Genomic DNA, 27,678 nt, shown 5'->3' with positions numbered 1-27,678 from the left:
GAGGACCTGGTTTTAAAAGAACCCAACTCCCTGTAAGTTAAAGCTGTGCCCTTAAGATCGCAGCCTGGCGCTTCCCGTCCTCAGACGTGTTCAGCTGGAAGGAAATTCCATGGAAAACAATTGACTGGTCAGTCTGCAATCCTAGATACTAGGGAAGAAGCCCCCCACCAATGGGACTAATTTCTGACTAGGCATGGAGAGGGCTGCGGTGTCGACAGTGCAATCCTGACCATGTTTACTCGGAAGCAGATGCTCCCATGGAGTTCAATGCCCCCCTAGTGCTTAGGATTGCAGCCTTCTCAACCCCTGAAATATTACTTTCCTCCTAGACATCCTCTGGGAGGCTTGTTCAAGTGGTTCTCAAAACCGATCTGTGAAGTCACTAAGATATATTTGTGGCAGTGATTTTTATTCCGTTTGTGCAACCAGTGCACCCACCCACCCACCAATGAGCCCCCCAGGCGCATAGAGAACAGGCATCTGCACTGGGACAAGCCTGTACTAGTTCCCCAGAGACCCCCCCCCCATCCTCACTCCACTTTCCCCTCCCCCACTTGACTGAAGAGGATGCTAGATACAGAGCAGCTGTTAAGTCTTATTGGGAAAACCTAGGAGACCTCTACACCCAACTATCCCCCCCCCCAAAAAAAAAATAACCTCTCCTGCCTCCCTGAATCCTCTTTTATCTCCCCAGCTCTGAAGACACCCACACTGGCAACTCTATTCGTAAAGCCCCCCCCCCCGACCCAGCCGACCCTTTCCGAAACTTGAAGCCCTCTTGCCTTCCGAGAAGCGCCAAGCGCTCCCAAACTCTGTTGAGCCTCAGGCGCTGAATTGCAGCCGGGCAGGACGCTGAACCAAACAGTTCCCGCGCGCTCCTCCTCGGTGGGTCCATGCTTCCAATCTGGCACCACTACGCGCCAACAACGTGGAAAAACTACGCGTCGTTTTTAGCCCGGCAGCAGGCACGGTCCGAAGTCACCGGGACGGACGGGTCGTGGGGGAAAAGAGACCCTCGGGTCGGTCTCCCCATTGCAGAAGGGCACTCCGGTTCCTGCTGCTGGGAGTTTGCTAGGGAGGAAAGCCCCTCAGGAAACAAGGCTCTAGAGATAGGAAACAGCTCTCCGCTGCAATCCTGCCCCGCTCTCTCCGGGAATCGCAGCCCACTGGGATCCAGAGGAGCTGGAATGAGATGAGCAGGCTAGAATAAATGAGCTCCCTTCTGACCACCAGGCTGACCTTGTCAGTTTCAAGTTCAGCCAGAGACTAAAGCAGCAAAAAGGAGAATCCGCAGGTTCCCTTGTCCAGAGCTGTGCACGTCTCCTCTGATCCTGGGTCTCTAACACCTTGGTTCCCCATTGAAAGGTCTCCCAGCCCTCTCAACTGGCTGCCTCACTGAAAGGCTGTATGTACGATGCTGCCTTCTCCTGATTCTGTCATTAGCGCGGCTCACCCTCTGCTACGGGAAAGTGTATGTGTGTACTCCTGTTTAAAAAAACTTCCCATCGTTGTCCACAAAACCTGTCCAGATACTCTCCCTAAGCAGATGAAACCAACCGCACACGTGTTTCACTTTTTTACTTGCAAAGCAAAAAGACTTCTTCCCAAGTTTAAGGACCTCACTTTTTGTTGCTGGTGCTCAAGAAAGGCACAAGCGTCCCGTGGTTTCCGGGTAGAGGTTTACAAATTCCCGCCTGCCTTCCAGTCTCCCCCCCCCCCCCCCAGGGCAACAACATAAACCATACCAAAACCGGCCGTTCCTTTTACTTGGTCAACTTCTGCGTTTGGCGAAAACAAGCTTTTGGACCCAAAACTGGGGGGGGGGGGGGAGAGGTGGGAAAAAGAAATAAAGTTTCCGCGCGGATTGTGCCTGACGAGGATTCCCGTGTTACTTGAAAGCCAGCATCCCAACAAAAGTTGATCCCGTTCTTTTCCATCAGAAACTCTTTAAACGCCCTCCGCTTTCAATGTCCCACCTCTTACTCTGCAACTTTCAAATTCGCTGCGGGACCCTCGCTCGCCACCCGGTTCGGTGCTCACTTACTGGGGAGCAGGGCCCTGCAAGGGAGCGAGACTTGCTTCCGAGTAAAACGCGCGTGCGCTCGGGCACCCCGCTGGCCACCAGCTGCCCTACCAATTCTCACTGGGGCCTGCCCGCTGCCCTCTTGCTCCATCCAAAGAGGGTGTGCGTGTCCCTGCCAGCCAGCCAGCCAGCCAGCCGGGCAGCGTTTACTTGGGAGTAAGTGCCCAGCTTTCCAGGTCCGACCCGACTCTCCCAACGGTTTCCACCCGAGAGAAAAAAGTGCGCTCACCCTCGCTGGCGAAGCGCACGCGGGAGCAGCACTACTCGGCCGCGCGTGGACTTCGGTGTCCACCTTGCTTGGGAACCAACGCGCTCCAAAACCCGCCAAGCCTTGAAGTTGCCGGAGGGGAGGAGACTGCAGGGAGCCCTCCCGGCGCGGAGGGGGAGAGGAGGCGCTCGGTTCGTTTTCCGAGCGCCGGCTTCTTCGCTCGCCCGCTTTCCTGCCCGGGCAGCGCACCCACCCGCTCGCCCGCCCGCCTCTTGGCGCGCCCGGCGCTTACCTTGCATGTTTTCCGGCATCTGCCCACGCTCCCCATTCGCCCGGGCGAGTCCCAGGGCTTCCGTCTCCACTTTGGGCAGCATGACAAAGCGGCAGCCGCGGGCCGGTCGGGGCGGCGCTGCCTGCGCGTCCGTGGCACGGCGGCACCGGGACGCGGCGGCGGTAGCACCGGAGCGCGGAGAGGAGGAGACGGCTGCGGCGGCTGCGGCTGCTCTCGGCTGCGCTCCTCTGCTCCTGCTCGCTGCCGGGTGGGCTGGAGCCTGCGCGCACTGCGAGCGCCCCGATCCCCCGCTCGGGAATGAGGCGCCCGCGCTGCTTCGCTCGGGGTCGGGCTTGGGACGGGGGGAGGGAGGGAAGGCGAGGGGGCGGGAAGGTCAACCTGCTCAGCGGAGTCCCGTCCCCCGAACACGCTCGCACGGTCCACCTCTCCCCCCCAAAAAAACCAAACACCTCCTCTCCGCGCGCTGGGGGAGAGTCGCCAACTTCCAAGTCTCCCTACTCCGGAGTCACTTAGATTCCGAGGAGCCGCCCAACTCCACTTTGTACCGAGGAAAGAGGCTCTTCCCAGCGGAGGAAAGGGAAGGAGGGGGGAGAGCTGGCGTGTGAATGTGAGCGTTTGGGTGTAACGGGGGGGGGGGGGGAGGAAACGGGGGCAGACGCTGCCGGTTCAGCCAATGAGGAAGAAGCCCAGACAGTTCTTCCGACCCCCTCTCCCACTCCTCTTTTGCATCCTCCTCCTCCTATTCCACCACCACCACCCCGGTAAGGTTGACATTCATGCTCCTTCCTGCGGTGGGGGCTGGGGGGGGAGGGATTAGGGCCTGACACATTTGATCACTGTGATTCCGAGTTGCTCTTTTCCATTGTAAAGAAAGAAATGCCTCGGAGGCTGCAATTCCGCTTCCCTGGTTCTTCCCCGGGGCTGTCAGAGGTGCAGATAACTCATCTGTTTGGCTAATGTTCTTGCTCCGGGCTTTGCGATCTCCAGAGGCAGCTATGGTGGCGCTCACTTCGTCCAACGCAGCGGGACTGACTTCCGAGTAAACAGGCACAGGCGGCCGTGCGCCAGGCACTTCTGGGGAAGGAGACCTTGGCCCGGCTGGGGCGCGCTGGGGATCAGGATGCGATCCTCCTTGCTGTGTAACCCACCTCCAGGGGACCGGGTGGGAAAGAGGAAGCACGAGGAGGCGCTTAGGACAGAAACGTATTGTGCCGTGATTGAAAGACTTTTACCCCGGGGTAAATGCCACGAGATACAGGCGCTTATGGCAGCGTGTTTGTAGTTGTTCTTGATCTTGCCTGCTTCGTTCTGTATGATACTCCAAGACTTTGCGCTCTGTCTCTAGACAGACCTAGAGCTCGCTCTCCCTCCGCGCGCCCCGCTTATGAGTTGCAACTCTTTTGCGCGTGGCAGCTCGAGATCCCAGAGGGCGCCGTCCCCGTTATGTCCTCTGAGATGCTGCGAAGTAATCTTAAAGGTTTTGCAAATAGATTCTCCCCCCCCCCATCTTCCCCCACTGCTTACGTTTCCCTGAATTAGACCGGGGAGAGGGGTCCTTGCCATTCCCACTACTGCCGCCCTGTCACAAACATTAAGACGAACGTTGAACAAAACAATAAATGAATAGGGCCCAAATGAAGCACGTTTACTTCCCGCGAAAGAGATCTTAAGCACGTGCTTATTAAGGCTTCCATCCGAGGAATTTAGGCGTGCTTAAGTTGAGGTGGATCGGGCGCGCGCCTCACGCCTTCATAAAAAACAACCACCCCAAGGCGAACTCGGAACTGAGCCACGCCGAGGCTTGATATGTGCATCTCTTCGAACCCTCCAAGTCACCAGCGAACACGATGTTTTAAGTGACACGTCTCCCAGCCGGGTTCCTGAGCGCGTTAACTGCGCTTTCATTTCGGTGAGCAGAATCCTCCACTCTCCCAGCCCGTTTGGGGGGGGGGGGTGCTGCGCCCCGATCCGCATCTGTTGGGACTGGCAATGGCTATTGTTTTCTCAACTGTGTATTAATCAAGATTTCACCTGCTGTTTCCTGCTCGGTGACAAGCTGGAGAAACAGCAGCTCAGAACTAACATACTGGGAAACGGGCAGGAAGACCTCGTTGCACCTCAGTTAGAAACGCAAAGCCATTTCCAGGGCTGTAAAAATTAATGTTTTCTGTCCTTCTCTTAATAACAACCACCACCACCACAACAGTCATCGGTTCTAGCGTTTAGGTTTAATTAAAAGTTCTACGGATTTTAGGAAACGCATTAAAAATTCCGCTGATTTTGGGGAACGCTTAATCAGGTGATGGTGAAGGAGCGTCCTGAAGAAACAGGACCGCACTCTTTATTTGGGTGCTATTGGTTCTCCAGTTTTCTTGCACCATCACCAAATTAAAACCTCGAAATCCCGATCCTCAGTTTTATCTAAGCGGCATTAAGACCTTTTGCTTTTAATGGCATGGGCTTCATTTCTCTCTCTGCCGGCCCGCAAGCTAGGCCACATCACCCAGTCGCTCCGACCTGCCTGTGGCTCCGCGCAGCGAATTAAAAGAGCCAATTAGTGAAAGCCCCGATCAGCGTTTCCTGCAAAGGTTTTCCTCCGCTCTCCCCACCCCCATCTCTGCTTTCTGCAAGCCCCCTCTCAGCTGCACAGAGATGTCCCCAAAGGAACGGCGGATCATCTTCCTAGACTCCAGGACCCAAGAGGGTCTCTCGCTTAGGCTTCCTCACTCTTAACTGTTTAGGCTTGGAAATATCTTACGACATTAATAACTTTATACTCTATATGTGACACAGGCAGCGATGCCGTTCACAGTTTGGAAATCTGGCTATTTCTTTAAAAGGTTTTCTTGTCCTTCGGTCACTTCAGCGTGGATAAGCATTGGGCCACTTTTGACCTAGGTCTTTCTTTCTTGGACCTGGCTTTGCTTTGGGCTTTTCCAGAACATTATATATCTGGGTGCAATAAAAAAACCTGTTCGCTGCTTCGTTCCGAGGCTGCCGATTCAACAACCAACCAAGAGTTTTGCCTTGTTTTCGTTGATCCCACCCAAATGACTGACAGTGGTTTGTTTGTTTTGCATTTCCCAGGGACTCAAAGTGTTGTTGTTTAATCCGTGCGCTTGGTGTTGAGGATCGGTTCATCTTCCAAAAAACAAAACAGAAGGGGAGAGAAAAAGGCGGGCAGGCCTGAACGATAGTAGTCTCTCCAGAAGACCCTTTTAGACATTAGATTCATTTGACTGTAGAGCTTCACCAGGAAGTCGGCTCTAAATCTGCTGGAGGGTGGAGAATGTATGGGGCCTCTAGTTCGCTCCGTGAAAGTGCCTTGATGTTAAGTCTGTTGGCTAGTCAATTGCACAACAAGAGTAAAAGAGAGCGGCATCAGATTTCTAGGAGGTAGCCCGAGCGACTGGAGGCATTGTTTTGGTCCTAAAGGCAGGACCCTCAGCTGAAGTCGGGGAGAAGTTTAGACTTTAGAGCATCACCAGCCAGACTTGGAGAAGCCATGCTTGACCAATCAGAACACTTCTCAGCATCTTTATCCTCATCCTTCTGGGCGTGGCATCTTTCTGCAGTTATCTCTCTGCAAACTACAGAGCTATTAAACGATGGAACATAGTGAAAGAAAGTAGTAAGGTCAAGTCTATGATACCTGAGCTATTTTGCACCTATAACCCACGCCGAACCGCTAAGGACTGAGAGGGGGAAGGAGAGTTTATTTGTCCAAATGTCCAGACTCTTTGCGCTTGTTTTTAGATAGTTTTAAACCTTCCTCCCAGGAGGAGGAGGAACAATTTGCTACTAAAGGCATGCCAAGGTTCCAACAGAGGTCAGCGGTCCAGGGCTTGACCCGTCCATAAATTGGGAATAAGCCACATCAAACATAATGCATAACCTGCGTAACAAGAATGGATTGCAGAACTGAGACCCTCAACCTACTTTCTTGGAAGGCCGCGAATGGGGGGCATTTCCGAGGATAGGGGGTTGGGGGAGAGGCTGAAATGCCTTGGCCTTATTTGGTATAGATGCTGTTGCATTAGGACTCAAAAACTAGAGGGCCCGCGGAATAAAATGGCTCAGGGGCCGTGTTCACACGTGCAAGGCACCACTCGCTTTCCGTGGGAAAGGGTTAGGAAAAATATCTCTGCGATGTTATATCTGAGATTGCAAACACAGAAGAAGGGCCCCGTTATCACCAATCCGAAAATCCTCTAGAAAGAAGGGAGTCGGGGGAGATAGGGACTTCCGTCCCTTACCTCTGGAGTCCGCGCTGGTCCGAGTCAGAACTGCAGGACTAGAGGGGCACCCGACTGTCCCGTGTAAACCTACCAGAGGGCTGCGCCGGTTTGCCCAAGTCCGTTACTCCAAAGCAACAATTTCAAGGCAAAGTCATCCTTCTCTCCCGGGTCTGCCTTTAATTTAACCGAGAGCTTGAGCGTTTCCCTTCGCCTTGAGCGAGGGCCCTTGGCGCTCTTTCCTTCAAGCCCATTTCCCCATCCCTTTCACCACCAACTTCTCCTAACTTCTCTCGGCGCTACGCGCCTCTCCCGAGTTTGCGGAGCTCGCCCGGACTTTTGGCGGAAGCTTTTGACTGACGCTTACAATTATCCAAGATGATGGCTCAGGGAGGCTTCAGCAGCCTCCGTTAGGAGGGGGAAGCATAAACCCGCCCTCCTTCCACTCAAGATAGAAGCCCACTTTAGGGGGAAAGAGAGGGAAAAAAGAAAGAAACCGCGGAGCGAGTAAAATAACAAATACAGTCTGTGGCATTTCAAAGTCTTGCAATCCCGAGCCTGGAAACTTGAGTTGGCCAGTGTGTTAGAGCGCTAAGATGTCCGGCTGGGATTGGGGAGAGAGCCAGGTTCCAATCCTACCTCTGGCACACGAAGTTCTTCGGCTGAGCTTGGGTCAATCGTAGGGTTGTTGCGAAGAAACAGAGGCACCAAACAGAGGCGGATGGCACCAAATTGCTGAGGCTCGTAAGCGCAAGAAGGGATTGTGGAGAGCTCCCAAGGGATCTCTTCAGGCAGGGTGAATGAATGGGCCTGAAGATGGCAAATGCGAGTCAATGGAAGAAAGTGGGAAGCGAGGTGCGCTCGTGGAATCCCTCTCTCTGTCTAACTTCAGGAGCTCTGAACTCGGGTTACATACGCTTCAGGTTACATACGCTTCAGGTTACAGACTCCGCTAACCCAGAAATAGTACCTCGGGTACTTTGCTTCAGGATGAGAACAGAAATCGTGCTCCTGCGGCGCGGCAGCAGCAGGAGGCCCCATTAGCTAAAGTGGTGCTTCAGGTTAAGAACAGTTTCAGGTTAAGAACGGACCTCCGGAACGAATTAAGTACTTAACCCGAGGTACCACTGTATTGGTGTCCATGAAAACGGCAGTCCACGTGTGTGGCAGCTGTGACCAAGGCGGAGTCCGTGCTCCGGATCATTTGGAGAGGGCTTCAGAGTAAAACTGCCGGTGCCACAGTGTCCTTGGACAAATCTATATGGCGCTGGAACGCTGCGTTGACTTCAGGTTGATGGCTGTCCAAAAATGGTGCCGCAGAGTTGGCAAAAAGGGCAACCCAAATGGTCCAGGATCCTGAATAACGCCCCTAGGAGGAAAGGTGACAACGTCCGTGGCTTTTTAGTTTAGGGAGGGGGTGGAAATGATGAGGGGGGGCATGGCAGAGAAATACAAGATCACGCATGGTGTGTCGAGAGAGGGGGGAAAGAGACGCAAACCATCCAGAGCCAGGGCGGGCAAAAGCAGGTTCTGTTTTTACCCATCGCGCACTTAAAACAACATGATTCGCTTTCACGAGAGGTGAACTGCCTGGCTTTGAAAGGGGGCCTGGCCAATTGCACAATAAGGCAATCAAGCCATGGTTGGAGGAAGGATACCTCTGCGCCCAAGCGGGGAGAGTACTGTGGAGTTCAGGTCCTGCACCTGGTCGGTTACTGGAGGATGCGATGCTGGAAGAGAAAGGCCCTTGGTGTGATCCAGTAGAGAGCTCTTATGTTCTCTGTACGTTCCCATGAGCTTCTTGGAAGTGAAGCGGGACAGTAGCTCATTCTCTATCAGCGGGAATTCACCCAGCGCAAACCTTTTCCGAGTCACCGGGCCTCTTGCCATTTCTCACCCCGCTAGGACGTCTCGTTGCGCCTCTTTCGCCCTCCCGCTTCCTTTCGAGATACAGGGCACAATCCTGCCAAGGGGAAGAAAGTGATCGCAACGTCGTCCTACCTAAACCTATTTAATCAGTGCCACTCTGTAAGACAGGACGTCCCAGGACCCTGATTTTAAGCACGCGCTGCTTCCATCTTTCTCACTCTGGTGTTCCACTTCGGCCGGATAGCGCCCAACTAAGACCTGTGCACACTTACCAGGGAGTAAGACACATAATAGGAACTACTTCTGAGTAAACAAGCAGAGAGGAGTGCAGGATTGCGCTGCCCTATCATAAACCCGTCTTTGCTTACGTTCGTCTCATAAAGAACTTGCTTGGATTTCAGGTGATCAGATCAGACAGGCTTCCTCTTCATTTTTTCATCCCGCAAAATGCTGCGTGTATTCGCGCACTTCACCCATAAACGACTTGGAGGCACTCTTTCTTAGTAGTAGCAGATTACATCCTCAAAGAATGTACACATGGGGGAAAAATAGGTATCTTAAATATGTTTACTTGGGAGGATGTGTCACATTAATCTCACTTCAACCTTTCTCCAAATAATATTCCTTAGAATGGTAGCGCGCCTATGCATTCCAGTGAGCAGCGAGTGACTTAGCCCAGTGGCATTTTTTTTAAAGTCCTTCCTCTGCCACAGACTCAGTAGCTGGCCTTGGGCATGTCACCTGTCTCTTAGCGTCAATTGCCAGCGCCGATATTAAAAGCACACAAAACCACTGTGCGGATTAGAAATCTCTCTCTCTCTCTCTCTCTCTCTCTCTCTCTCTCTCTCTCTCTCACACACACACACACACACACACACACACACCACAGAGGTGCGATCTTAACCAACCACTTATCCTTACTCTGAAATTACTCTCTCGTGAATTCTCAATGAGAGTCCCATTCAGGTAAGTAGAAGACTGTAGTTTTAACAAAAAACCTCATCCCCCGAAAGGGGGAGGGGGGCATATTACACCCTGACTCTTCCTGTCTGCTTACTGTACTTAGAAACCAAGTTTGGAAGCAGCTGGGATTTCTTTCCAAAGCAGCGTGCTTTTGGGTTCTGCATTTAAAATCTTTTTTTTATATTAAGCGACAATCTTTTTATTAAGTCAAGGCGATTTTCACCAAACCGAAGAGGAAGACTGTAGCGTCGAGATCCACGCGCAGGCAATGTTTGTCTCTGATGAACCTCCACAAAGATGCAAAGATCACATTGGCACACAATGGAAAAATGTGCCTTTCGTCAGGCGCGGGGGCGGGGCCGCGGGGGAAAGAGACGATCTTAACTGCCTGGTCCAGAGTCCACCAAGGGCTCTTTTTATAAACCGCGCGCGGCGGAGCTGGCTGGGAAAAGGCTGGTGTCAACTCGAACAAACGCTGGTGCGTTTCCATTCCGCATTCGCATCGCACAGCATTCCAAACTTTTCCTTCCTTCCTGTCCCAAAGTAACTGCAACCCGAATTTCTGGATCAGGAACGTTTTCGTCTCTGGTTGCTGTAAAACTCCACCTTGGATCTTTCCAAAAGGAAAACCGAATTCGAATTGAACCGCCCATACTGTATTTAAGTCTTGTCAACAACGCGGGCGCAAAGTGAAACTAAAAAGACGCGATGTTAGGGTCTGACTTCCTTCCTTCCTTCCTTCCTTCCTTCCTTCCTTCCTTCCTTCCTTCCTTCCTTCCTTCCTTCCTTCCTTTTTCTCGCTTTGGATTGCGAAAATGAATAATCGAGCAGATGGATGTTGCAATCTTCCTCCTGGCTGCCCGCTGTGTAACTTCCCTCCTCCCAGCCGCCCAGTCTTTCTTAACCCTTATTTCAGTGTAAACGCAACCAGAGCATTTTTAAATTAATAATTAAAAAAAGAAAAATAGGTCCCTTGAAACTTCCCCGTGTATCAACAGAGAAAGTTATATTATTCCTTCCCACGTCAAGGCATGAGGACATTTCATTGTTGAAAGCTGCATTCCTCTGCTCACATACCTGGGAGCAAACTCTATTGAACACAGAAGGACTTTGGTCCAAATGCTCTCGAATAGTATTAAGCAATATGCCTTTCCTGGCAATTTTCAACAGTCCACTCCCCACCTCCCATCCACTACTAAATTGGAATTAAAGTTGCACACTTTAAAGTTAAAGTTAAAGTTAAATTAAAGTTGTAGCCTAGGACTGGGCTACATGTCCCTTTGATTTCAGTGGAATTTATCACTAGGTGATGAAACCAAGACAGCATAAGTTAATTGTGACTAACAGCAAAATCCTAAATAAGCTTGTGCAGAAGCAAATTCCACTTAGTTGCTTAACTCCCAACTAAGTGTGCATAGGATTGTGGCTGGAATCCATAGAGATCAATGGGATTTACAGTGCAATCCTCCAATCTTTGCTTAGAAGTAAGCCTAGCTCTATTCAGTCTTAGGCAAGTGCCATATTATTGCCAGATAACATTAGCTGTTGAGTTGGGGAGGCATTTAAAACACCCTTGAAACCCATGTAAGCGCACCCATTTTGAAGGCTGTGTTTACCCATTCAGAGTGAGGGCAGGGAGCAGTCTCCTTCTTCTGAGCTAGCTTTGCACTGAATGGAGCCATATCTGATTGACCATTTGGTTGAAATGTCACTATGCTCCGAAATTGACAGGGATCTTACCACTGGGAAGATGGACTAACCCTGCGGTAGAGAACCTATGACCCTCCAGATGTTTCAGGATTAAAACTTCCACTGTCTCTGGCCAATAGTCATGCTGGCTGGGGATGATGATAAGTGGTGTCCAACCACATTTGGAAGACTACAGACTTTCCACTTCTGGTCTAACTTGCATTGAAGCAGCTGATTGGGGAAGTTTCAGGAAACATTTCACCCGCTCTGAAGATTCCCTTTTGCATCATAAACATTTGCATGAGAACATTCAGCACTACTAGTTGCTGTGACTAACTTGTTTCATTGATTTCATCGGAATGTTCATGGAGATTCTAAACATAACGCGGAAGTATGTTGGAACAGATCTTATTTAGACTTATTGGAACGTTAATCATGGTTATCTTTGGTTGGATCAGAGTCAATATATTGATCTGTTATTTGCATTTCTTTCACAATCCAACTGATTTGAGGAGTTACATATAAAGGGGATACTTTCCTACTGATCTTGATATAGGATTCACTCTCCCATATTCATATCTGAGTAATACTTCAGAATATTCAAATAATTTCTCATATCTTTTTTTTTAATATTTCAGGAAGTGTAGTATTATCTCTGTATTGCAGATGGAAGAATTGAGGCATAGAAAAAGTGGCTGACAGCTCAGAGCCAGTTCATGGTTTAGGCACAATTTGGACCAGGGACTTTATTATTAGAATTATAGTTTTTTAGAGCAACTTTGGTCTACACCTCCTCTTCAGATGTTTTTCACTCCAAATTGCATCAGTTGCAGCCAGCGTGGTTGAAGCTGAGGGATAATGGAAGCTGGATACCAAAACATCGGGAGGGCACCAAGTTGGGGAAGGCTGAATTATTCAGTGCGTTGCACAGTAAGATAAGCCAAAGAACCATCTAGAACCTTTTCTGAAGAAAGGAAGGCTATGAACTCAAACAAACAAATTTAGGCAGGTCTCTGCCCCAAGGAGTCAATTCCCTGCTCAAGCTCATATTTGCTAGAGACTGCACTAGGGATATCAACTGCTCTTTGATAAGGTCAATAAGGCACTCCCTGCAATAGGCTGGTGCTTCAGGCTTCCATTAGTATTAGATGGATAACAATAAATGTTACACGAGCTGCAAAATTTCACAGGTAGAAGTGACGGAGTGGCTCATTTTCTCTTCCAACCCAGGCCAGTTTTTCAAGTTAGTGCTCCGCTTCACCTCCCTTAGTCAAACATACCAAACTCCTAAACATTATTATCAGGAAGTTTGTAGTTTTACAATGGGTGGGAGAAAAAAAATAAAGCCTGGTAAGTGATTTTATATAGGGTACTTTAAAAATAGTTCCAGAACTCCAGTTGATAACTCGGGGTTTGACTTACTTTCTCTCACTGCTTTATGAGTTTTATGTGAAACTAAGAGAGGAATAAAAGGATAAGGCTAGAAATTAACCAAGATTTAAATTTCCCCCGATTTTGGGGTATGTTTGCAGGGCCGGCATCAAGGTTTGGCATCATCAGGCACTTGCTGGAGTCCACAGCCCAGTAAGAGGCCCAGTGCCAATCCCTAGAGACTCCTGGCCTTGTTTATTATCCTTTCTGCTGTTGGTTTCTCTTTACCTGCCCTGTCTAAGCAAGCAAGCGAGCATTGAGAGGAGGAAGGAGAAGAAGTAATCTCCATTTGTCTTGTCCTCTGCATCTGGGACGTGGTGACAAAACTGGGTCCAGACAAAAATGCAAATGAGCTGGGTTATTGTTTAAGGGTTTTTTGTTGTTGTTGTTACGGTGGAGTTGTTGCTGGTTTTTTTTGTGTGTGTGTGTGTGTTTTTGTATCTAATGATTTAGGTGGAAATTGTTCAATTTGGTCATGTGCTTTTTGTTGTTCTGTTTGGTACTTATGATAGGGACAAGAGTGGCGCTGTGGGTTAAACCACAGAGCCTAGGGTTTGCCGATCAGAAGGTCGGCGGTTCGAATCCCCGCAATGGGGTGAGTTCCCGTTGCTCGGTCCCTGCTCCTGCCAACCTAGCAGTTTGAAAGAAGGTCAAAGTGCAAGTAGATATATAGGTACCGCTCCGGCGGGAAGGTAAACGGTGTTTCCGTGCGCTGCTCTGGTTCGCCAGAAGCGGCTTAGTCATGCTAGCCACATGACCCAGAAGCTGTACACCGGCTCCCTCGGCCAATAAAGCAAGATGAGCGCCGCAACCCCAGAGTTGTCCCTTTACTTATGACTACTTCCGTTATGTTTGTAGCTATGTAATTTTTGTGTGTGTTGTAAGTTGGCTTGAGCTTTCAACTGTGGTGGCATACAAATAAAACGACTGATTGATTGAAATGAATGGGCAATGGCAAGGACTAGAGAGCTCACCTATAGCCCAAAGAGAACTGGTGTGTGATGGTCACTGGTGTGTTAAATGTGACTCTAGAAAACCAAGATGTGTATCCCTGCTAAGCTATGAAGTTCACTAGGTAGCCTTGAAACTGGTCCATTATAATGGCAAGAAACAACAGCAAGTGTAGCTTTGCAGAGGTTGGGCAGGATCATCCTTTAGGTCCCTTTCGACTCGAAAATTCCATGATTCTAGTAGAACGCCTTACCAAAGTGCCTGCCAAACCTGAAGTCAGCACAGTACATTAACCTCAGACTTAGCTCCAGTTCCCAGGCCTCCCTGTGATAGAGACGTTAAGAACCGGCCTTGTAGTGAGCCAGACAAATGTCATAAAGGTAAAGGTAAAGGGACCCCTGACCATTAGCTCCAGTCGTGACCGACTCTGGGGTTGCGGCGCTCATCTCGCTTTGTTGGCTGAGGGAGCCGGCGTACAGCTTCCGGGTCATGTGGCCAGCATGACTAAGCTGCTTCTGGCGAACCAGAGCAGCGCACGGAAACTCTGTTTACCTTCCCCCCGGAGTGGTACCTATTTATCTACTTGCACTTTGACGTGCTTTCGAAATGCTAGGTTGGCAGGAGCAGGGACTGAGCAACAGGAGCTCACCCCGTCACGGGGATTAGAACCGCTGACCTTCCGATCGGCAAGTCCTAGGCTCTGTGGTTTAACCCACAGCACCACCCTAGCTCCAGTTCCCAGGCCTCCCTGTGATAGAGACGTTAAGAACTGGCCTTGTACTGAGCCAGGCAAATGGCATACCCATATCTACCCCAGGGGTGAGGGGAACCTTCTTCAGCTGGAGGGCTGTATTCCCTTCTAGGCAACCTTCCTGATTCTATGACCCCCGGGGCCATTTGCCTGTGGTGGGCGGGGCAAGAAGCAAAAGCGAATGAAGGAACTAATTTCAATTTTAGCTGTGCACAGAATGGTTGCCAGAGCCATCTGAAGGCTTGCCTTGGAAATACAAGGCTGAATTAGATGGGAACTCATCATGATCCAAGAGGGCTCTTTTTTATGTCATTACGGTTCTGCCAGGAGTAAAGCCTTTAGCTTTGTAAAAATTGCTGAACTCACAAATAAGATAATTTATAGGCATTATCCCAGCAATTATTCTGCTGTGAAAATATTTGATTTTGAATTGTTTCTGGTGTTTGGGAGGAAGGGTATGATAGAAATGGACTAAATAATGATATTCTTATTAATGATTTTATATTCTTATAATAATTATGACTCATTGTATGTTATACACACACATATATACATGCATGCATGAATATAATTATAATCTCATATATGTATGTGCTTTTAAATAATAAATAAATACTCGACTTTGATATAGCAGCTAGCGCATTGTTAGAAATAAATAAATAAATGTTAAGGCATAGTGGGAAGTAGTAAAAACAGCAACCTAGCAATTAGGTGACATTTTGTGTCCAATTTGCCCACATCAATCTGATACAAAAACTGACTCCCTCTGACTTTTGCTTTGGACTGCTTGGTGAGTTTTATGTGGACTGCTGATGATACGAGATTTATTTATTTATTTATTCATTTATTTATACATACAGTGGTACCTCGGGTTACAGGCGCTTCAGGTTACAGATGCTTCAGGTTACAGACTCCGCTAACCCAGAAATAGTACCTCGGGTTAAGAACTTTGCTTCAGGATGAGAACAGAAATCGCGCGGCGGGGCAGCAGTGGGAGGCCCCATTAGCTAAAGTGGTACCTCAGGTTAAGAACAGTTTCAGGTTAAGAACGGACCTCCAGAACGAATTAAGTTCTTAACCCGAGATACCACTGTATTATTTTTTTTTTTTTATTATTATTATTATTATTATTATTATTATTATTATTATTATTATCATCATCATCATCATCATTATTATTATTATTATTCCAATACTCTAAATCACCCCATTTGCTTTTAATACACATTCTTTTATTTCTGTTATGGTGGTCTACAACAATCAACAACTTCACATGAAAAGGGAAATCTTACTTCAGAATTTAACACAGGGGCGGGGGGGGGGGGGGAGAGGAGTCTGCTCTAAATTTCTATCATTTCCATGTTTTATAAAATTTTCGCCAGACTACAGTGATACCTTGGTTCTCAAACGCCTTGGTTCCCAAATGCTGAAAACTCGGAAGTGTTCCAGTTTTTGAACATTTTTTGGAAGCCAAATGTCCGATGCAGTTATTGTTTCCAGGGCGCCTGCACCAATCAGAAGCTGCGCCTTGGTTTGTGAACATTTTGGAAGTCAAACAGACTTCCAGAACGGATTAAGTTCAGCGCTTTTGTTTTTGAGATATATATATATATATATATATATATATATATATATATATATCTACAATACTGTCTTATTTTATAGTACAGTACATGGATTATTGCTTTCATGTTATTGATCAATGGTCTCGTTAGGTAGTAAAATTCATGTTAAATTGCCATTTTAGGGGTTATTCTTAAAAGTCTGGAACGGATTAATCCATTTTGCATTACTTTCTATGGGAAAGTGTGCCTTGGTTTTGGAACGCTTTGGTTTTGGAACAAACTTCCGGAACGGATTAAGTTTGAGAACCAAGGTACCACTGTATCAGTTATTTCCACTGAGTTTCCATGATGACAATCACCCATCCCCTGAATTTAGAATGCCATTTAAAAAAATATGTATCCCTCCAATAGCACATTCACAAGAGTAGCCCTGAGGATCACCTGTTATACTTAATACCTAGTATATCTAGATGTAACCCAAGCCATTAAAAACAATCTGTATTCAAAATATCAAACTAAATAAAGACTCTTTGCTAGCCAAGTATACTCAGCAGTAGTAGTAATTACTACTACTACTTTATTGTTATTTATTTGATAGCTTGTCTGCCCTTCACTATAAGGTCCTGGGTGGGTTACAGCAATTTAAAAATATAATATTAAAAACAATTTAAAAGAAATTACAGACACAAGAGTACAGTGTGCTCTATTATATCTCAAGTGTGAGAAAGGGCAGGGTAAAAAAAGAGGAGTGTCTCCAGCATGCAATAGAAACTGTAAAATGAAATGAGGGGAGGGAATTCCACAACCCTGTGAAGGAGGGTGAAGGAGCTACCAGAGGGCCTCTGCTGATCTTAACACCAAAGGGAGTCTACAGAAGGAGACAGCCTTTCAGCTATTTGGGGCCTAAGTCACTTACGGCTTTGAACATCATTGCGAGTACCCAGAAATTGGCCAAGTGAGAAACTGGCAAACCACTGCCAGGTGGAGAGGTAGTGAGAGAAGACTTACAACCAGTGCTTTTTTCTGGGGGGGACGCAGGGGTACACATACGCCTAAACATTTTGTGAATCTAAGTTTGGCCTCATTGAGGGGCAGTATTTCAATATGAGTAGGAAAATGAGAGGCCCCCTAAACATTTTTTTTAATAGAAAAAAAGCACTGCTTACAACTGCCATGGAAAGTGGCAACTGGGATATGTGAAGAGCTTGAAGAAGTGTTCACATAATGTCCACTCCACTACTCACATCTGTGCTTATAAATTCCACCACAGTGCATAGAGCAATACTCTGTTGTGGTTTGTATTTGTTATGTGTTTACGCACTTGTGTGCATACAAAACTCCATGTAGCATAATCCTCTACATTTTTTTTACTCACAAGTCCTCTGGAACTCAATGGGGTTTGCTTTTGAATATACACACAGATGATCAGGCTGCACATGTATTAAAGAGCAGGACTTATTATAGGCTTATCAGCTTCCCTCCTACATACATGCCATTCGGCAATAAAATCTTAGTAGAATCCCTTTTATGTAAAACTCATACAGATGGAATCTTAGGAAGGAGTGATAATTGCAGATCTGTCATTTCCATACAGATTGACCAGAGAACTCTAAGCAAAAGGATGCATTTTTTACAGCAGAAAACTTGGAAGTTATAACAAAAGCAGTTAAGAGTTGGGAGTACAATTTTAAACATGGTGGATCAAGCCTTACAGGGGGACACAATAGAGTATTACCCCCCTTCTGTGAACCTCCCAATTTAAAGTATGTTTTGGACATTTGCTTTAGATTTTAAGAATTGATATTTTTCACAGCTGCCTAAAAATGAAAACGCTGCATTTCTGAATAGATGAAATGTGTATATGTTATATTAAACAATCATACACATACATCACTTCATTTTTTCTTGTGTGAGAAACACAACATTAAAAACAGAGATCCTATGCATGCTTACTCAGAAGCAAATCCCACTGTGTTCAGTAAAGCTTACTCCCAGGTAAACATGAGGTTAACAAGATGGCATTGCAAAGCATGAATTTGCTTGCAATTTGATAAAATATAACCATGTGCCTAGGTGTGTTTACTTGGAATTAAGTCCCACTGGGGATCACTGCCTAATAAATGTGTGTTTAAGATTGCAACCTTAATCTGTTAAAATAAATGTATAAAACAAACATCCCAAGACCAATTCGCTGGTCACATTCCAGTTATCGCCCACCCTTTTCAGAAAAGGGTTGCCATATTTTGAAGAGCAAAAAAGAAGACACATTTGCCAACTTCTAGTTTTAACTATAGATCGTTATGACTCTACCCATGAAAAAGAGGACGTGTCCTGAAAAAAGAGGACATATGGCAACTCTACTTTTCATCCAAAATTTTATATACAAAGCTGATACGATATAAAATGCTCAGAAGTTTAGCTGTTGGCTTTAACGCAGCAGAAATTTTACCACAGGTTCAAAAGTATTGCAAGAGAAATTATATATAATCCAAACAGTCAATATCAGTGCAAATGAAAAGGGTTATCTATGGATATGTAAAAAAATTTCAAACTTTAAAAACTGACTGAAAGTACCTAGACGTTTCAGTTTTGTTAACCAATGGATGGTGGAGTGTTAAACAAGGACCAGAAATTGCTCAATATTTTTTCAATGAAATAAGGCAAAACAACATTAAAAAAGCAGGAAAGGCCTAAATAAAAAAAATCTTATACTCGCTATTACAAAACAGCACACTAAAATACTTTCTCACTATCATGTAACCCTAACTTTTTAAAGATTAATGTCTATATGAATGTGTGTTTGACAATGATCATTCTTTAAAAAGTCAGATTGCACCAATTTAGAAATCTACCGGATTTTGCCAACTGCCATTTCACAAAGGTCAATTCAAATTTATTCCTACACCACTAATGCCATCTTAGCAACTTTATAAACAAATAAAGTATGGTCCAGCATAATGTATCATTTTCAGTCCTCCCACTTGGCAGGCATAATCTAGCTGCAATTCACTTTAAAGTCCAGTTTACTTAAATGAAAGAGATTAAAGCATGTGTTTCACATTGAAATAAATGTGACTTTGAAGTACAAAGTGCTTTACTGGGGTAGTGTGCTCTTATTAAAAATATTTCATCTGAAGAAAAAGCATGCTTATTCACACATCAACACTTGCACTTTTAAATGTACAGCATATCATAGTCTTTGGGAGCCATATTCTTTTGAAGCATAAATTAGACAAGTGGGAAATGATCCCATAATAATGACGTTTTAGTCTGAGATGGCTGATAAGGCTAAGATTTAGTTCTGTTGGACTGGCTTATCAAAACAGTCAGAAAAGGTTTTACTTACCACCTGGAAGAAGTCCATGTTTTATAGGTTCCTGTGCGTTGCCGGTAGTATCCGAACTGGAAGACATAATTAGGTGCAAATATATAGTGCCCTTGGCTTTCAGGTATACAGCATTGAGGACGGCAAAAGGTGAGGCTTGTAAACTTTTCTGGCCTTGGGATACTGGCTACAGTAACCTTCAGTGAAAGTCAGGGAACAGTCCATCAACACCACACACACACACACACACTTGCGCACGCACACACACAAATCCAATAATTCAGAAAGTAACAGGCCTGCTTTTCAATGGACTCTGTACTTTTTCCAGCATTAGTGACCCTCTGTAAACCAGCCATCCCCGTTTCATGATGGTCCCTAATCAGAGGAATCGGGAGCAGGGATAGGCTTGCCCTGGTCACGTGACTCTAAACAGGTTGATAAGAGGACCCTGTTATAAAGTGACAGCAAAAAGGAGATAAGAAGTCTTGGCAGATAACAAGCACAGAAATGATTAACTCTGGGCCGGAGAGGCGCTATGAGGCAGAGAGAGGAAGGCTGTAAACTTGTGGGGGGTCAGAAGATCATGCTGAATGGATAACCCCCCTCCCTCCTTCCATCCCAATGTAAAGTGTAATACCTATAAACTCATGTTTGTGACCTGGCCTCTTGATGTCATCATTTCTTTACAGAGTGAACAACAACCATGGGCTCTCTGGGCTTCTGTAAATACCTTTCGAAGGCAGAACTAGCAAACACTCACCCCCTTAACCTAGGCTTGCGAACCTATTTATGGCTCTACATCCCAAAGCAATATGAAGGGCGGGCTAGCCCATGGCGATTTTCTGTCTGACACAAACATTTTATTGTACCTATTCATTAGACAGGGGACTAACCCCAGTTTGTTTGTCGAGTAGTCACCAGTTAAAAGTGTAAAGTATTTTTTTCTTCTTCAATCGCTTAAGCCCTTTATTACTTGGTTAAATACAATCATCCTAGGAAAATAATGGCTCACTCGCAGTTGGAATGGCTTAAAAAAAAAGAAAAGAAAACCTGACGAAGATGAAGAAAGTTTCTCCTCAGCCCTGTTTGTGAATGTTTTACTGAGCAGATCCACCAACAGAATTTTGTCTAAATTTGGTCACTATTTACGATTTAGAATCCCTGACGTGGAAGTAATACCTGCTTAGGCCTTCGTTGCCAGCATTCACTGCTATTAACCTGGCAACCTATTGCTGATTTATTAATTTATTAAAATATTTGCATAATGCTGTGTCATAAATATATATATTTCAAAGCGGTTTGCAGCAATAAAAGCATAAAACTGTACAATAAAAACCATAAAAAGTTAAAAGCAGACATGGAAGGAGGTATTATTGATTGCCTGCATAGGCCTGGTGGAACAGAAAAACTTTCAGGGGGAGTTTAAAAGTCAAAACAGATGGTTTCTGCTGAATTTCTATTGGCAGAGTATTTCACAAGACTGGGCCAATGACATTAATGGCTTGGTTTCTTGTTAGTAAATCTAGGGTTGCCAGCTTTGTTGCGGCAAAATACAGGACAGGGCGGATTCCCCCCCCACGAGTGCTGAAATGATTTATTATTTATTAAATTTGTATACCGCCCTTCTTCCTAAGATCCCGGGGTGGTTCACAAAGGGATCAAAATCCACATAAAAATTGCATGTTGATGTGCATTTAAATATGTATCATTGAACATATTTCTCTCTCTTGAAAGATGCTTTCATAAATCCTAAACACTGGGGATTAAAGCCCATTGGACACTATGTTTCCAATGCTGGTCATACTCAGAGTAGACCCAATCAAATTAATGGATCTAAGTAGGTAATGTGCATTCATTTCAATGACTCACATCCTTCCCACCTGCTGAATTTCTGCCTAAGAATGATAAATGTGAAAACCTAGCCAAAAAATGAAAGGTTGGTTGGTCGGTGGGTGGGTGGGGAGAGACAGCAACAAATTCTGCTTCTCTTCCTCACAGAGCCTCCAACATCTGAACAGGGTTCACATAAGCCCTAATCCCCCTGAGAGCTCCAATTTATGAAGGTTATGATGTTGTTTGTTGGTAAAAATAAATTATACACCTGGTTATAACATACCAAGTTGCAGCTACCACCTCAGGCACATCTACTAGGCAACCAAAGCCCAATGGGACTTACTCCTGAGGAAGCACGTTTAGGATTTCCACAATCCCTGCATTTCACGCCCTTATCCTCCTTGCTTAACGGGTGGTAGGCGGGACTTAAGCCCTCACATGACATCTCCTTTTCCAATTGGTGGCTTAGGCATGACATTTCGGGTAGTGGGTGGGAGGGAGGTACCAAGTTCAAACATCTGAGACTCCAACACTGCACTGTATTCTGCTCCTTCCCATGAGAATTGGTTTCTCTTCTCTGCACATTGGCAAAAGGAGCAGAGGATGATGGGAAACTTGAGGGGTCTGCCAGGCCTTCACACCTTGATTAGGAGAGTGGGGTCAAAGAGGATGTGGATTTGTTTTCTGCTTTCTGATTGGGGGACGGTGTGAAGGCAGGAGGAAGAGGAGGAGGAGGAAAGGATGATGAATTCAGCAACACAGGACAAACTATGTCCTGTAATAAATCAATATGGGAGACAACATTTTTCCTTGAAATACAGGATGATCCCATATTATATGGAACGGGAGGCAACCTGAAATAAGGCTCATTCAGGAGCCAGTTGCGACTCATCACTATGCAACTCCAGTCCTGATATACAGTAAAATGGGTGTCAATAACATTAAAACGTAGTACAAATGCAATTTAAACAGTGCTTTCCCCTCAGGTACAATGGCTGAATGCCATGGATGTCATCCTACATCCATGCAGCTGAAATGCAGCTCACAGAACAGTGCCAATCTCCACTCTATATATTATGTAGAACAGGCAACCTCAAACTTCAGCCCCATGGAACCCACTTGAGATGACTGAAGACAACTGAGACCCACTAGTCACAAAATTGTGGTACAGGGGTAGAGCCAGTCACAAAATGGCGGCTGATGGAGATGGACTTTGGCATAATCAGCTGGCAATTACTGATATTGTTTTCTACCGATATCTGATCCATATTTGGAAATTGCGAAATTCTTTGCCAGAGCATTTTAATTGTGGCAAGGAGTTCAACAGCCCAGCACCCCTCATGCTAAGTACAGTCATTTGCTCTGAAGTATTTTGACTCTTCCTCCCAATTTTAGGCAGATTTGCAGATCCACAGACTCTAAGGCTGTGTCCCTACGACATGGATAGTGTGAAACTGCCATGTAGATGTATCCTTGTATGGCCAGCAGATTGGTCCATACCTCTGCTGTGTCATTTACACTATTTTCTGGTGTGGCTGGTAACTTATTAATGTTAATAATAATAATAATAAATAATAATAATAATAATAATAATTATTTATTTGTACCCCGCCCATCTGGCTGGGTTTCCCCAGCCACTCTGGGCGGCTTCCAACAAAGATGAAAAATACACAAAAATGTCACATATTAAAAACTTCCCTGAACAGGGCTGCCTTCAGATGTCTTCTGAATGTCAGGTAGTTGTTTATCGCTTTGACATCTGATGGGAGGGCGTTCCACAGGGCGGGCGCCACTACCGAGAAGGCCCTCTGCCTGGTTCCCTGTAACTTGGCCTCTTGCAGTGAGGGAACCGCCAGAAGGCCCTCGGAACTGGACCTCAGTGTCCAGGCAGAACGATGGGGGAGGAGACGCTCCTTCAGATATACTGGACCGAGGCCGTTTAGGGCTTTAAAGGTCAGCACCAACACTTTGAATTGTGCTCGGAAACGTACTGGGAGCCAATGTAGGTCTTTCAAGACCGGTGTTATATGGTCTCGGCGGCCGCTCCCAGTCACCAGTCTAGCTGCCGCATTCTGGATTAGTTATAGTTTCCAGGTCACCTTCAAAGGTAGCCCCATGTAGAGCACATTGCAGTAGTCCAAGCGGGAGATAACCAGATGAGTGATTTTGCTAGAACAGGGATAGGCCTTCACTCAACCTTCTTCCCTGACTGGAGCCGCCACCACCATTTTGTGGTACTCCTTAGGTGCCAAAATGTTTTGGGCGGGCCATGCTCTGCCCAGTTTTGCTTCTTGCCTCACCCAACCTTGGAAGGTTGCCCAGAATGGCAGTGGGGGATGATCCACTAGGAAAGTCACCCTCCACTTGCCTGTCCTCTTACTTGTATCCACTCCAGAGAGAAGCACTGGCTGGTAGCTACCTCTTCCTTCATCTCTGTTTTGCCACTGTAGAACTCAGCAGGGAGGAAGACGGGGGCCAAGCCAGAATCAGTTGGCTCTGCCTCTACTTCCTGTTGGGCTGTGTGGTTTCTGCCTTACCATTCCCAATGGGTACCAGCCTCCATTGCATAAGGCAATACAGTGGTACCTCGGGTTAAGTACTTAATTTGTTCCGTACTTAACCTGAAACTGTTCTTAACCTGAAGCACCACTTTAGCTAATGGGGCTTCCTGCTGCTGCCGCGTCGCCAGAGCACGATTTCTGTTCTCATCCTGAAGCAAAGTTCTTAGCCTGAAGCACTATTTCTTGGTTAGCGGAGTTTGTAACCTGAAGCGTATGTAACCTGAAGTGTATGTAACCTGAGGTACCACTGTACAGCCCCTGTGCTGAAAAAGGTGCTACACCGCTGGGCCTGATGTAGCCTGACCTTTCCTAGTATTGCTGTTAGGTTCTGGATTGATTAATGGAAACCCTCTATCTGATAATTGCAACAGTATTGGTGGCACTTCGTGGTGAACAGGCTTCATTCTAGCTGCCTGTAGGTGGGTGGGTGGGGGGTGAACTGAGACTACACAGAGAAGAAGGTTGCTCATCATACAAGCTGCAGCAAGTGTTCCTGCCCTTAACTTCTAAAGATCTTCCCGGCAACTGCCCACCTTTTAACGACTCGTCAGTCTAAAACTATTGGCATGCTAAGAGAAATGATATTAACGAGGTACATTAGCCACATGGAAGCTTATCTGGAAAGCTCATTTGCTAGAAACGATAGCTTTGCAGAGCACAGTGTGAGAAAATTCCAGATTTCCTCCCCCTCCTCTTATTAAGTGGGCAGTTGGTGGGAAAGAATTTGTATTTACAGAACAAGCAGCAGGTGCTATGAGGCCAATCTCAGGACGCCAGGCAGTTCTCAGTCCATAGCAGAGGAGAGACTTTCTTTTCCCAAAGGTGGAATGGAACAGGAGGGCTTAAACTGGCTTGGTTTCATCCTTGCATAATCTAGAAGATGGGATTTTGAGAAAGGGCTGTTCAGCAGATCCCAGTAGGGACAGATCTACTATGAAACTAATGAAGCTTAAACTTCAGGGCCCGTAATCCTGGAGGGCCCCAGAAGTGACCAGTCCACATTGCTTTAAAAAATAAGGTCTAGTAGACCCAATTTGAGTTGTATGACTCAATTTTGTCACTTATATTTCCCACAATTTGAGTCTCAGTAGCACTGTTGCTAGGGACGCGGGTGGCGCTGTGGGTTAAACCACAGAGCCTAGGACTTGCTGATCAGGAGGTCGGCAGTTCCCCGCGACGGGGTGAGCTCCCGTTGCTCAGTCCCTGCTCCTGCCAACCTAGCAGTTCAAAAGCACGTCAAAGTGCAAGTAGATAAATAGGTACCGCTCCGGCAGGAAGGTAAACGGCATTTCCGTGCGCTGCTCTGGTTTGCCAGAAGCGGCTTAGTCATGCTGGCCACATGACCCGGAAGCTGTATGCCAGCTCCCTCAGCCAATAAAGCGAGATGAGTGCTGCAACCTCAGAGTCGGACACGACTAAACGACTAAACAACAACCTGCAGATAGCAGGCTTCCTGCTGCAAATCTTCTCTCTCCAACATGTGGAAGATGGGCGAGACTGGGTGATAGGGACACCACAGAGGGGTCAGTGCCAGCACAGGTGGTCCTGCTCTTCTCCCTCATATGAATGCAGTGGGCAACACATTCAAAGAGAAGAGATTTCACAGCTGCAAACCTTTAGGAGGCATGACAAGCCATCCCCCGCCTTGGAAATGTGTATAACTTGGAAGTTATGCCATTTTGATTCATGAGCATCTTGTTTGGTATTGTGAGAAGCACAGCACCTGGCATGAGAGATAATAAATCATGCAAAGTTCTGCTGCAGCCAGGTAAATAGTGGAAAGTACTAATAATTAAACAGGACAGTCATGGCGTACTACTTTGCAGCGGATGTGTCACAACTGTATTTTCCAATAGGGAAAGAGGGATTTCCTCCAGCTTGTGTGCTTGGAAGTACTTTGCACAGACACAAAGATCCCCTTTGATTCTCAGCCTATACAGTGAGCTCTGCTTTCTCAGCAAAGGTCCATAATTAAGAAAACCCTCCAAAATCCATATTAGGGCAATACCTTAGTAGGACCAACCAAAAATAGCAGCAAGCTTTCTCGTTCTTTAGAACTTTTTCAAGTGATCATGCAAATAATAAAAAACTGTCCTTCAAGTTTAGGGCAATGTTTCTGAAAGTGATGGTTGTTTCAGCATTTCTCAATTTTAAATTCTCCTGTATTCTCACGTACGTCTACCCCACTAGTATACAGGTATACTTCCCCTCATTGACTTGACCATCCTTGATGCTGGCAGATGGGTATGCAGTATGGCAACAGCCCTCATAATTTAGGGTAGGTGAAAGGGCACATACTCACTGAAGACATCTTGCCTGATGCCCTCCCCAAAATTGAAGACAACACTGCCTGCATCTGAGTGATTTCATCCTGATGATTTCTTTTATCCTCTTCCCCTCCACTGAAGAGTTTTATGCAATTACACCTAGGCTTCGAGTATAATCAATAGTTGTTTATTTAATGAAGCCTGTGTACATGCTTGGGATTGTACAAGCTTTTAGTACTGAACTAATGAGACTTCCAGTGGGATTTTTTCTGATTTTCATTCTTGAAATTCTCCCTATTTGGTGCTGTTATCTGACATTCCAATTTGTACACAGTAAGGCAGATTTCCCCCCCTCCTGTGTCTCAAAGGGGAAATGGCTATGAGTCCATTAGTTAAAAATAGGCTAATTGGTTATGACTGTATCAGATGGAAAATGATTGAAATGACTGAAAGAATGTTCCTCTTTCTGGTCTAAGATTTGTCCATTAGTGTACAATAAAAACATAAACTAAAAACTATCTGACACCTACGGCTTGCTTCTCCCTTCTGCTTCCTTGAACTCCTGGTCTCCCACACTATTGGATTAACTGCTGTGATGGCACAGAATGTTCAGAAATATTCTTGCAGTTACAACTACAATTCCCAGAAGTCCTTAAGGAAAAGTTCTTATTGGGCCTTCCTCTCTGGTGTAGTCCTAGAATGGCATGAACACACATGGTCAGGAGCTTAGGAATGTTTCTGTTGCACTGAGGGCCCTGGAGATTGTGGTAGCGCACTTGAAGAGATAGTTGAGGCCACATTGCAATAGTTTTCCCCCTTTAAGAATAAACTTCACATCCAAATGTACCGGCATGCCTAGATTTCCTTGGAGGAATGCAAGATTTTGAGTATAACTCTTTTGGAAGTTTGGGAGCTCTAGATTACTCAAGAACATCCACATTCTGAGAAGCCACAAAAGGTGTTATTTTACCATCCCTTTAAAAAAAAATATAGGTAAATGTGGTTTATCTCTGGGAACCAATATTGTAACACCTTTGTGTCTCCTTACATCAGATGAGGGGGATTAAGTGATATAACTGACAGCCTAATTCCCTTGTAAATTTCAGCACTTCTGAGGCTTTTGCCTCAGACAAAAAAAGAGAAGAGATAAAGAGATATTAGATCACGCACATGTATGTACTTCAAATGTATTGAGATAGTCTGACCCACCTTCTCTGCCCTAGAACCAAAAGTAGCAAATGTGTGTTCAAATCACTTCAACCACACTTTAGAATCTAGAAAATATACCTGCTTTCTTCCAAAAGGAGCCCTGCTTCAGTTTCTCAGTTTACAGAAAATGAGGAAAGATTTAGGGAATCTCCCTTAAAGAACAGGGCCCTAAGTGATTTGATAACGAATTAGGTGTCCTCTCTTTTATCTTATTTGATTTGATCGCCAACAAATGTTGAAAGCGGGCTGCTACGTGATGGTACTTTGTACTTTTCCTTAATCCTCCATTGCTTTGACACCATTGTTTTAATAAGCTATTTAGGGTGTTTTGAGTCGCTCCGATGGCATAACATAGCCCTAACGTCACTAAAGCACACAAAAGGCTTATTGTCCTTATGGGCCGTTGAAACACTCTGATGGAGATATCCTAATTTACAGCTTTCCAG

The 27,678-nt window shown here is 46.0% G+C and overlaps 1 protein-coding gene across 3 annotated transcripts in view; it reads right to left on the bottom strand.

The window, feature by feature from the left end:
- Positions 1–19,728, bottom strand: part of NR5A2 (nuclear receptor subfamily 5 group A member 2) — a 118,929-nt gene extending 99,201 nt beyond the window's left edge. Inside the window, exon 1 of one of the 3 annotated variants that reach the window (XM_028732582.2) lies at positions 19,384–19,728. In XM_028732582.2, the coding sequence (XP_028588415.1) occupies positions 19,384–19,450 (67 nt within the window). In that variant the 5' untranslated portion in view covers positions 19,451–19,728. Of the gene's footprint in view, positions 1–2,312; positions 2,462–2,583; positions 2,797–19,383 lie in introns of those variants that run through there. The other 2 variants (XM_028732585.2, XM_028732584.2) reach the window with 2 other exon arrangements.
- Between the last annotated feature and the right edge of the window lie 7,950 nt (positions 19,729–27,678).

The sequence above is a fragment of the Podarcis muralis genome, chromosome 5 (assembly GCF_964188315.1).
Source record: "Podarcis muralis chromosome 5, rPodMur119.hap1.1, whole genome shotgun sequence".
In the NCBI taxonomy this organism is placed as follows: Eukaryota; Metazoa; Chordata; class Lepidosauria; order Squamata; family Lacertidae; genus Podarcis; species Podarcis muralis.
This window is presented reverse-complemented; position numbering and strand designations above follow the sequence as displayed.